This window comes from Myotis lucifugus, unplaced genomic scaffold (genome assembly GCF_000147115.1).
Source record: "Myotis lucifugus unplaced genomic scaffold, Myoluc2.0 scaffold_5, whole genome shotgun sequence".
NCBI classification, from domain to species: domain Eukaryota; kingdom Metazoa; phylum Chordata; class Mammalia; order Chiroptera; family Vespertilionidae; genus Myotis; species Myotis lucifugus.
The window spans coordinates 9,372,073-9,384,572 of NW_005871053.1; the positions used below are offsets into that span (position 1 = coordinate 9,372,073).

Here is a 12,500-nt window from a genome sequence, read left to right on the forward strand (position 1 = left end):
CTCCGCCCCCAGATCCCTGGGACCCGGGGGCGCTCGGCGGGGGCACTTGCCACCTGCCCTGTCGCCGGGGCCGGTGCCTCTTCTTCCCTTTGTACCTTCACGTCTTTTTTTTTAAACAAGTTATCACCATCTGTCCTGTCAAGTCAGTCCTTATCCACAAACAGTACAAAGTTGGGGGGTTGCTTCCATCCCTGCAGATCTTCCTGATCTAGTTAGGAAGGGGACAGGCCTGCAGAGATATTTACAGGAGTCGGGGCTGCAGGCTGCCTCAGGGGAACCTGTAGTAGATGCCTGCTGAATTTTGAGGAGGGGGCATGCTCTGTGCCCAGGTTGGTGACTTGAACAAAGCTGAGTTCAGCTGAGGACATGCGCGTCCCTGCCAGGTGTCAGCAGAAGGAGGAAATAGATACCGGGGAGGAAAAGTAACTGTGGATTGGGAAGGATGGTTCTGTGGAGGAAAAGTGAGACGATGTTGCAAAAGTATGGCAACATGTTCCAGGGGGTTGTGCTTTGGAGTTTATCATCTTATGGACACTGGGGAATGTGGAAAGGGAGCATCAAAGGGGTCGAATAGGTCTTTGTCTTTTTATTTTCATGGTGATTTAGAGAAAGAGTAGTCCACGGGGGTTGTAGGATGAGTTGTCAGGGCAAAAATGGGAAGCAGCCTGAGTGGTAAGTATTCTCACTCCCTGGGAATGGGACTCTGAGGGCTTGAGTAAGAGTGTGCAAAATGGAATTAGAAAAGAAGCAGTGGAATCGAGAGACATGTTTCAGGAAGAGGCCACAGAAATTGGTGACCGACTAGATGTAGAAGAGGGGAAGGGAAGAGTCAGAGATGATGCCAGGATTTCAGACCTGGGTGATGGGCACACGATGGTGTCATTGACAGAAATAGGGATAGTGGAGGAGAAGCTGGCTTCCTGTTGAGCTGAGGTCATGGGACGAAAAACAGGTAGAGATGCAGCAGTTGAAATAGGAAGCTGAGATACAGAAAAGAGGTCAGGAGGGAAATATTGTAAATCATTCATTTAGTTAGATATGAAAGTGGAGGGATGGGTAAATACAGGTCAGAAAAACAGCTTTCTAGTCTGTTACTCAGATTCAGTGGATTTCCCCTTTGACGAGAAATTTTAGCATGGATGGATTCTACTTCGGTAACTGAGAAATTAGGCTCGATGAAAATTGTCATTCCAAAAAAATAATTCCCAATCAAATAATTCTAAAAACCACCTAAACAGTAAGAGAAAACTAAGGCTCTTTAGCATAGGCCCAGGCATAAGGCAGTCATTTCACCTGATCTTCAGAGGCACTAACTACATTGTGGTGGAGAGGACATGAGATTGGGGATCAGAGAACCTGGCTCCTGGTCTTAATCCTGGCACTTACCAGCTGGATACTTTGCTAGGCAGGCCTCCGTTTTCTCCTCTGCAAAACAAGAAGGCCCAATTAGATGTTAGCTACAGGTTCCAGCTTTAAAACTATGAATGTATTGCTTTAAATTCGGAGCACATGCCTTAGGAGTCAATATGTTTAGCCACATGACCCTTCCCTCCTATCCATTTTTTCTTCATTCTATCCCCCCCTCTTATAACTGGCTAAGAGAATAACCAGCAGGAACAGTGAACAGTAAGGAGGAGTCTCACAGACATGCCTAAATGATAATCTGGTAGACATTCTCTTGTATCCCCAATTATGTTGCCAGCATCTTGAGGTCATAACTTATATTTTATTATTTGTGTCCATAGCTGAAGTATATACATAATTGTGTGATGAACTGATTGCCTCTAGTATGACTCTTCTTTGGTCAAGTTGCCTGTTTCCTTATGACTATACTGATCTCTTTAGGCAAAAGAACCTAATAACTGTAGTCTAGTGCTTATTCCTATGGCTGACTTCTTCAAACTTTCAAATCTTTTTGGAAGCATAATGGTTAGTTTTCACCCTTATAGGTTTATAAACGTAAATAGCAAAATATTCTCTTATCAAGCCTTCCTTTTTCTTTTTTTTAGTCTCTATACTAAAAATAGATGTACTCTCAGGAGTGGGGTGGATCGGGAGTCCTTAGCACCCACTTGTACCCAAGAACACCCTCCAAAATAAACATGCAATGACACTAAAAACAGTGTATTTGCTATGCAAATTTACCTTAAAGAGAAAGTCTCCTAGCCTCCTTTCATCCAGTGAGATTGTTGTCCGTGAGTTCCTCTTAAATAGAAATTCTGGAAGTGCCACCAACTATCAGTAGATCAGCAAAGTGCAGACATAAATTCTATTAAGGAAAGAAGGAAAGGTAACTTAAAAGGAAAGTGTCCTGTGTGGCCTTTCCTCCCCTTCCAGTGAGAAGAGCTATGATGAGAGCTAGTACCCAGGAGCATTCTCCCTGGCCATCTCAGTTCTCCATCTTAGATTGTGGGTAGTCTGTGTCTGGATCATAGCTAAGCATTAACGACTGTTCCTATAAGGTGTGATGCTTTATCTCCCGCAACAGTCTGAGTCCCTGGGAAATTAAGGCACACACTCAAACATCTTTTACGATAGGTAGCCATTTCCTTAAAATCACAAATGAAGATCAGGTCATTGTTTGAGCTTAGTTTACAATCTAACCTGAGGACTCGAGGATGCACAAGAATATGTCGGGTACCAAATTTATTTAGGTGATCTAGGGTATGAATGGAGCAGCAGGGCAAGAAGAGAAATTGGGGACTTCGGCGAATTTTATTGAACAAACATTTACTGAATGGCAGGCACACTGGCTGAGCTTTGTGATCATAACAGTGACTCAGGTGTGGTCCCTATTATCACAGCGTTTTCAGAGTGAAATGGAAGAGCCAGGAAAGACACAAGCCATTATGCTGCGATGTGCTCTTAGAGAGGCAACGATGGGGGCTCACACCAGGGCACCTGACCGTTTGGGGAGGTCAGTGAAGGCTTCCAAGACAAAGAATTGCTAAGTCCCTTCAAGAGGAATGAAGAAAATTCACTGGACAAAAAGGAGGGAAAGGTACTATAACAAGAACAACCAGCCCTAACCGGTTTGGCTCAGTGGATGGAGCATCGGCCTGCGGACTCAAGGGTCCTGGGTTCGATTCCGGTCAAGGGCATGTACCTTGGTTGCGGGCACATACCCAGTGGGGGGTGTGCAGGAGGCAGCTGATCGATGTTTCTTTCTCATCGATGTTACTCTCTATTCTTCTCCCTTCCTCTCTGTAAAAAATCAATAAAATATATTAAAAAAAAAAAAAAGAACAACCAGTACAAAGGCCCAAGAGCATTGAACAAGTTCAAGGAATAAATCCCTTCAGTATCTGAGTAAAGGCATTGCCAGGAAGGAATTGTCTCACGGTTGTACTAATACTAGTAGCAGTAGTAATAATAATAATGAGAATAATAAGAATAATAATTGTGATTGTTAATATCTACTAACTTCTCATATGCCATGCACTGAGCTAAGAGTTTTACACTCGTGGCTGCTCTTGATTATAAACACTCCATTAGATAACACCCATACGTATCGTGTGTCTTCACTAGTCATTCTTTTTGTTTCAGTGTAGTTTTTTTGTTTTGTTCTGTTAACTGATATGCCTGGTCTCTATGTTTTTTTAATTTTGCTTGTCTCCAAAAGGTCTACAACTAAGCAATGTGGTTCCTCTGGTCTGCCTAGAGAGAGGATAGTGGAGCAAAGCAATGACTGCTTCCCAGCAGCGGGCCCAGGCCCTCTCAAGAGTGAATTAACCAGTCTATTATAATCAAAAAACCCTGATCAAATTCTAGAGTCACTTTTGCAGCCATACTTCTCTTGTATTATTTTTTTCTCAAGTTGAACTTTTTCCAGTGAATATTTTTATAAGTTTTTATTTGCTTTTTTTTTGGGGGGGGGAGGGGCCACCATTGGCTTTTCCCCCACTTTTAGGTTCCTTTGTATTAAACCCCTGTCTTTGTCTTTGTTTGTAACACCTTCCAATTTAGTATCATTTGCAAATTTCATTAACATGCTATTTACTCCCTCTTCCAGATCATTAATAAATGCTATTTCTTATGTATGAAATTTTGTGGTCGAATAGATTTAATTTGCTGTTGTAATTTCAATGCGTGTTTTCTAAAGATACAATGCAGTTAAGAATGGTCTTAACATAGGCTTAAATCCATACCCAGTTTATAGTTATTTTCCTATCATGCCATCTATTTGTGTTCTCTAATCAGCACTGTTGTGAGCTTCATTGAAGCAATAATCTATTGATTTTCTCTTCCCTCTTTTTCAATACAGTCATCATCTTGGCTTTAAATGCACAGCAATAGCAGAGTTCAAACTATTGTTATATTCTAATCCATAGCTATTTATAAAATGAAATTAAGTCTTTTTTTCTCAGCGGATATTCTTGCACTGACGTAAGAAATAGTCTACATTAAAAATTATTTTGTAATAAAATATTTTATTTTTCTGTGCATGGTCTCAATGTTTTAAATAGAAATAGATCTTTTTAATATTTATGTTAAATAAAAATAGATCTTTTTAATATTTATGTTAAATATATATATATATACATATATATATATCTTAGGGGTGTGTATGTATTTTCTTTTCTAATAAAAATCTGCTCATGGACTCCCTGCTTCCTAGAGAATCTGAGGTGACATTGTTTTTAATAATAGACTTGTACATGCCACCCTCAAGTCAGAGAGTGAGGCTCATTAAGCCTTTGCTTCACTTAATGTCACACATCATCCTACTTATTGGGCCTCTATAGAGCCAGTTTTCAGTTTTAGTGAAATGAGGCTCCTTACATGCCTCATTTCAGTGCTTATGTTCCCATATTGCAATTTTAAATCATTATGCAGGAGGTTAGTCTTCATGTTTCTACATAACATTTCCTGGAACTATTTTCTTTCCCCTCACCAATAATAGCTCTCTCTTCTTCCCTCCCTAAATTGTTAACTGAGGATAAGCCCATGATAATCTTTTCTTTTCCACATTGAAAAATGTATTTAACCTCTAAATCTCAGTTTCCCAATCTGTGAGTTGTCCCTCATAACTTACCTATCAATCTCAGAGGTTTGTGGTCGACTTCAAGTGAGATAATTTGTGTAAAAGTGTTTTATAAGTGATATAAAAGCAAATAACTGGTATTGTTTTTATTGAAACATAGTAAAGGCAAATACAGAATATTGTTTTCATTGAGATATAAAACCTGTATTTCCAGAATATTTTTCTATGTTGAACTTTCAGTAAATGTCCATTTTTATGGCAAAAGACATGCTATCCTTTCAGAATTGGCTTCCAATGCATTTGCGTGCTATATCTAAGATTTGAAAATATCTGCATTTTAGAATTTCTCTAACTAAACAACAAACAACTTCATATCCTATATTCATAAATAACTCCACAGTAGACCTCAGAGTTAAAAAAAGATAAGAAAAAAACCCCACACCAAACAAGTAATATTCATTTTCTTATGGGAAACTCTTTTTCATTCTTTTTTCTTTTGAAGTTTTAAAGAGCTGAACTTTGCCCAAAAATGTCAATTAGGTTATTTATTAATTTATTTTTTCATCCAGGGCAACTGGTCTTATGTAAATTTTTGGAAATTCTATGAGAGCTGATTCTTGAAGAGGACACTTTACTGGTTCCTCTTCTCACTAATTCATCCTCCTGACATTCCATTCTTTTCATTACCAATCACGCTTAATGATACATCTCTATATCCTTCCCCTACTTTGACCTTTTTCTTTAGAAATGGTCTTAATCTCCAAAAATGATATAGTGGGGGTTTTTTCTCCCCTTGGAGACTGAAAAATCAAACACTCATAGGTGCATGAGAGGAAGTATTTCAATGGAAGGAGTGTACTATTATAGTGATATACACATAGTACATTGTGGAAAGTTGCTATGAACTGAGTCATGGCCCCCTAAATTCATTGGCTCTATAAGCCTAATGTGACTGTATGTGGAGGTAGGGCTTTGAGGAGGTAATTAAGATTAAATTAGGTCATAGGGTGGGGTTCTTCTCTTATAGCATTAGTCCTTCTCTCAGACTTCCAGCCTCCGGAACTGTGAGAAAATACGTTTATGTTGTTAAGCCAACCGGTCTATGCTATTTTGTTATGGCAGCCTGAACTGACAAATACAGAAGTACTTCAAAGGAAGAAATGCTCTATCAGAGTGAAGTAGAGACTAGAGATAATTATTGAGTGTGTTCACGTCACTATAATCCCCTCCGCCCAGACACATATGCAAAACAAACTCATTTTTGCTCAATTATTTAAATGTCTTTATCAAAATTATCCTCACCACCAGATATCAGGAAAAAGTAGACGAGTTGAAATAGCTAGATAATGGTCTTAGTGTTTCAATTCATTAATATAAAGCAAACCTTGCCAAATTTTTGTGGCATATATTTTTAAATAATTGTAAGTCAGATTTGTAAAATCCTACTGAATTATTTCAGTTGAATAATAAAAATTCGACCTTACTTAGCCATCCTTGGCCTGTCTAGATAACCAGTTTTTCTGGATCATTTTGCCCTGCACGTTAATTGTATAAACCTCTCTAACAAGTTTCAGTGGGTTAGATTACACAGCTTGATATCTATGCCCAACATCCCCAACCTCTGAGAAAGCTGCATTTGATATTTCTCTAAATAGATGTCTTCCAGATTTTTCTGGTCTTGGAAGATCTGGATGCAGCAAGTTTTAGTGTTGCTATCCTGTTATAGAATGAAGCTTGTAGGAATTCTTGAAGTTTTAGGCCTGATATACCAGTCTTGTCTCCCAATGTGTATGAAGATGGCAACCAACTCAAGCTCTCACCCTTTCCCGAGCAAGTCACTTGTTAAGTTGATGGGTCCCTAGGGTCAAATGTTAATGAGGACTTTAAAATGTCTAAAACTCAAAGATTAAAGCTTTCAATGCAATATAGCATAGGGACTAAGAACATGAGTTTTGGCTGTAGATAGACCTGGTGCTTATGAGCTGTGTGACCTTGGGTATTTTACTCAGCTTCTCTGAGCCTCAGTTTCTCCATCTGTAAAATGGGGATCATAATAGAATTTTTGTTTGTATTAAATAAGTTAATGTATAGTGTTTAAATCCGGACCTGGCTCAGAGTCAGTGTTCAGTAATGCTACATATTATTATTGGTGATATTCATATGCTAAATATTTGCTATTATTATTATTATTCAGTTAACTGAATTAGTTCTGTTTCCTCTGGAGTCAGTTTTTCCTCCTTATTTTCCTCATGGTACTAGTTTTCTCAGATATTTCTGGTGAGCAATAGTTATTGTTTAGATTTAAAAATGAAGAATTATGCTGACTGTTTTGATTGGCTGGCATGGACTTTCTTGGCTGTTGGGAAGTATATCTTTCTCCTATAGGACACTTCCTTGAATAGGAAGACCCAATAGGAACCTTGAGTACATGGGGAGACAAGCTGACTGGCAGGCTTGCTTTAGGATGCAGTTAGCTTAAATACATATTTTTATGGTTGACTTGGCCATCACAGTAGAATTAGTGCCCTCATGCTTTGGACTTTTTCTTTTTTGTATGTTATAACCCTAGATGGCTAATGAAATATGAGCGATAATGCAGGAAGTGACCCAAAAACGTACTCAGGAAGAGTAGCCCCCTGGATAGTTAAGTTAAAGTTTGCTACAACTTGACAGACCAGTTATCAGAAAAGGTAAAGATCAGGAACCAATTAGGAATTGGTGGAAGTCCTTTGACATTATGAAGGGCATTAAAAATATCACTGTAGCCTCTGAAGAGTTGTCAATAATAGCAGGGGAAAATCTCTCCCCTAAGTTTCCTGTGACTGTGGGGTTTTCAGAGAAAGGAAGAGTGACGTCAATGTGTGCTCTGGGAATTCATCTGCACATGGAAAGGTGATGGCTGGGTTAGGCTCCTATTTCCGCAAATGCACCCCCATGCTGTGGCTGAGAACTGAGGGAGCGTCAGTCTTTCCTTCTTTCTTTCCTCACTAGTCTCTGAAGCAAAAAGTAAGAGAGAGATTTACTTTCCCTGATGTGACTTACGTACCCACCCCACCCATAGGAGGCAGAAGGAGCTGTAGCCAAATTTGGTTTCAAATAAGACTATGTTTCCTATGTTCTGTCATAACAATTTTTATTTTATTTTTTTGGTCATTTCTACTCCCCTTCTAAAGAGAATGATCCTGGTAACAGGATGGTCTTCTGTTTGCTCAGGACAAACAATATCTTCAGCCACAGGCAGACTGGAGATTTTCAAGTTGGGAGGTAGAGCTATGAAAAAAATTAAGCTGATTTGGATAAACAAGAAAATAAGAAAACCTCAAGGGTGATCTGTAAAGTGGAGAGATGGGGAGAATTGGGAATAGAAAGAGGAGACCTTATGATTGGCAGCAAAGTAAAGAGATTTGGAAAACAAGGTATGTCCAATGAGGGTTTTCTAAAGGGGTATGTGAGGTTCCATAATGAACCCCCCTTAGTCATCATTTCTACAAAATGTTGAGTACATCTACATCATTCAATAACGCTCTGATTTCAGTGGAGTCAATTTTAAATGAAACAAGGCATAGAGAGTAATATGAAACCAACCACCCATCTTAAGAGATAAAGCATTTTAAATACAATGGGAACCCTTCCTGAATATGAGTGTTTTCTTCGTGATGAATTCAGAACAATGTTATATCCTGTAATAATGAAGACTTCCCATGGCATATGTATGATATATAGAATATTTATGAAGGGATACACACACACCCCACTTGTGTTTTAAAAACAAAACTTTGAAAATACACCCAAATCTCTTATCGAAACGTCACTTAGAATATTATGGTGAAATTAATCTAAAACTTTGGTTCCTGAACTTTTTTCTGTTATGTTTAGTTGTGGCATCAAAAGCTTGAATAATCAGTGCTCTTGGGGACAGAAAGAGAGACAGACAAGTGTAGCCTCATAATTAACAACATGTTTTAGAATTAGATGTACTCAGGTTGGAACTCCAACTCTACTACAATCTAAGCATGTGACCTTGAGCAACATAATTTCTCCAGTTGTTTCCTCATCAGTAAATAGGGAAACTATTCATCTCTTAGGTATTTAGATTAAATACTGTGTATTTGTATTGGATACATAGTAGGTGTTCAATAAATGGTAGGTGAAATGACAGGTGAAAAGCATTGATGATTAAACAAAAATATCCCAGAAAATTCTCTTCCTAAGTCAACATTCAGAAAACTTTTGTATTTAAAACACAGTATTCTTTAGTGACCTTGCTTTTCTTCCAATTTTAAATAGAAGTACAACATTTCCTCTTCCCCCGCCACCAGCAGTCATCTTCTCTTTATGCTCAAAAGATTTCCATGCCCTGTGTTAACATCTTTATTCAGTTGCTTCAAAGATTTTTTCTAATGCATAAGTGAACTCTGCACATTAAGCCTATAGTACAACTGCATATCTCAGTTATTCCCATAATCCCCCCACCTGCAACTGTTTCAATGTTGACTTAGTGTTATTCATTTGCTTGTGTTGTTATTGAAAACGAATTCTTAATTAAAATGGCCCAGCGTCACCTGGTTCACATAGAGTGCCACAGGCAATAATCCCTAATGTAATATACACTTTGACTCCTACCTTCATTTTAATTTCTGAAGCCAGAAGTAAAATGGATTTTATAATGGCCTGTGAGCATCAGGTGAGAGGAGATTAGAGCTAGTAATGAAGAGGCATCTCACAACAGTGCTTACTTGTTTCTAGGCTCTACCGACTGCACGTGTAAATGAACACCCAGGGTAAGTGAAAACTCAACTTCTAGTGAGACCTGTGGATGTATGACTTGTGTTACACTTTGGTTTAATTTCTGATCTACTCTTTCATATATGAACATTTTATTTGTTGGTAAGAAGCATGACTCTTATTCTATTTTTACTTCTCCTCTCTCTTCATTCAGTAACTTGAAATGTTTTCTATTTCACTGTAAATAACTTTTAAATTGGGTCTCAACAAGATAATGGTATCCTGTTTCAGTTATTGCAGCAAACACTTTGCAAAATTGGTGTAAATTTGGGGTGGAAAGGATGAGGGTAAAGGACAGGCCTCTTGAACTGCTCCTTCATTCCAAATAAATTTCAATGATTCAAATCCACCATATGTTTCTTTCCTTCTCCATCCTTTCATAATTTTTTTGGCCAGAGACTCTCGGGCATCCTTGAATGTTCTAATGTACTCTTCACTGTGGCCTCTCATAGAAGATATTGATATATCTGGCTCACCAAGCACTGAGTATGCTCGGCACTTTCATTCATTGAATCCTCACACAGCCTTTGGGAGGGAGGTATTGTGATTCCCATCAGCAGAAGTGTTAATGGAAGCTCAGAGGTGAAGTACACTGGCCAGTGTTGACAGCTGAGGGCTACCACACACATTAGTGCAGGTTGTGTACCACTGTGTACACACACAAGGAAGCCTGGTTGAGGGGGAGCCCTCCAGGGGGGGCAGTGCCAGCTGGAGAGAAGGGTTGCCTTTTTCTTAACACACATGAAGGTGCTGTATAGACTGGAGTGTCCCTGATCAAGTCCTACCTAGATCTGTCTGATCTTAAAGCTCATTATCTTTCTGCCAATCCATGTTACTTCCTCAAGTGCTACTCGATTCACCCCGGAAAAGCATTTCAAACACCTGGTAATACCAGGGACCCCCAACTCTCCCCAAACAAGAGCAGCGTACCTTACAGTCACTGGAGAATCCCCTTCTGCTTGAGGAAGTCCAACCATCTTTAGTGCTACTGTCACTCTTAGACTGTTTGCAAACGTGGCCGTACTTTTCCTTTCCCTGAATACATAGTCTTGGTCACGTGACGCTGAAGCTCTGCACATCAAGAGACACAATGACTTCTCCACCCTTTGAATCTTGGCTGGCCTCTTGACCCACTTTGGCCAGCAGAGTGCTGCTGAGGCGATGGCACATCTGCTCTGAGCCTGGGCCTCAAGGGCTCGCTCCCTGTGAAACCTTCACAGCCCACAAGTGAGAAAGCCTAAGCTAGCTGCTGGGAGATGAAAGACATGTGGAGCAGAGATGGACCATTCCACCCTCTCCCCGCTGACTGCAGATACACGGCTGAGCCCAGCCCTGATCCACCAAGGCTGGCCCCGATTAGCGGCATCATTTTCTGTGCTGACTTGGAGGGTGTTTTTGGATGGGATTAACATTTAAATTGGTGAAGTTTGAGTGAGCAGATTGCCCTATGGCAGTGGTTGGCAAACTCATTAGTCAACAGAGCCAAGTATCAACAGTACAACGATTGAAATTTCTTTTGAGAGCCAAATTTTTTAAACTTAAACTATATAGGTAGGTACATTGTTATTAACTTAATTAGGGTACTCCTGAGGCTTAGGAAGAGCCACACTCAAGGGGCCAAAGAGCCGCATGTGGCTCGCGAGCCGCAGTTTGCCGACCACGACTCGATGGTATTGGGAGGGCCTCATCAAATCAGTTGAGGACTTGAATAGAACAAAAAGACAGACCTCCTCAAGCAGAAGGGGATTCTCCAGCAGACGTATTTGGACGTCATCTGCACCATCCACTTTCCTGTGTCTCCAACCTGCTGGTCTCCACTGCAGATTTGGGGCCTTTCAGCCCCTATAAATAACACATATATATTCTATCGTGCTGTCTAACACACACAGCCACCGACACGTTTACTGGTATGGTTTATCCAACCATCTTTTCTGCATCCTTCTCAAGCTGCTGCTCCTGGGCAGGGGCCGGACCTGTCTATCCCCAGCGCTGCTGTGTCTACTCACCTTGAGCCCTTCTCCTTACTGAGGAGACTGAACCATTAGGATCTGTCCCTCTGCCTTTGAAGTTTAGGACTCGCACTGGAACCATCCATTCTCCTCCATTCCTGCCAGGTCCATGTTGTTATCACACCAGACACTTGTCACACGCCTCCAGGTAAGTGGATGGGCACCTCACGAGGATCTTCCAAGCCACCTTTATTCTCAGGGGCTGCAAAAACCTGTTTTAGAGACTTTTATGCCAACTTTTGCTCCAATTATTCTCGTGTTGGTCCTCCTATTGGGGAATCCCACTCCTCTTGAATCTCCCTGCCTAGGGAGGGTGTGAGCCCTTCCTGGGGGAAGGAGACTATTGCGAATTGGGCGCCTCTCAGATATCCTGGCCCCAGTCTCCCCTTAGTCCTCAAGTCTGTAGGTGCTCCCAGGTCAGCAGCCACGAGCCTGTGCTCACTTCCCTTTATAGCACAGCTTTGGCCCCAATCTTTCCAAATTTAAATTGCTCAAGAACAAAAGATTCTGGCTTCCTGTTGCATCATCCTTGACCTTCCCTAACTGCTGGATAAGCACAGGCAAAGGAGCCGAAGCAAGGCGAGGCAGACACTTTGCCATTCCCACGCCACCATTCTCTTGGGATTAGTAACATTTCCTCCGGGGCTCCCATCCGTAAGTCTCTGGCAGTAGGCAACAGTAGTTTGATACCCACAGAGCAGCCAGGACAGACCAAGATTCTG

At 40.5% G+C, this 12,500-nt stretch overlaps 1 protein-coding gene across 1 annotated transcript in view; it reads right to left on the reverse strand.

The window, feature by feature from the left end:
• Positions 1-938, reverse strand: part of LOC106694615 (translation initiation factor IF-2-like) — a 3,496-nt gene extending 2,558 nt beyond the window's left edge. Inside the window, exon 1 of the mRNA XM_023743507.1 lies at positions 803-938. Coding sequence (XP_023599275.1) covers positions 803-938 — 136 coding nt within the window. The remainder of the gene's footprint in view (positions 1-802) is intronic.
• Between the last annotated feature and the right edge of the window lie 11,562 nt (positions 939-12,500).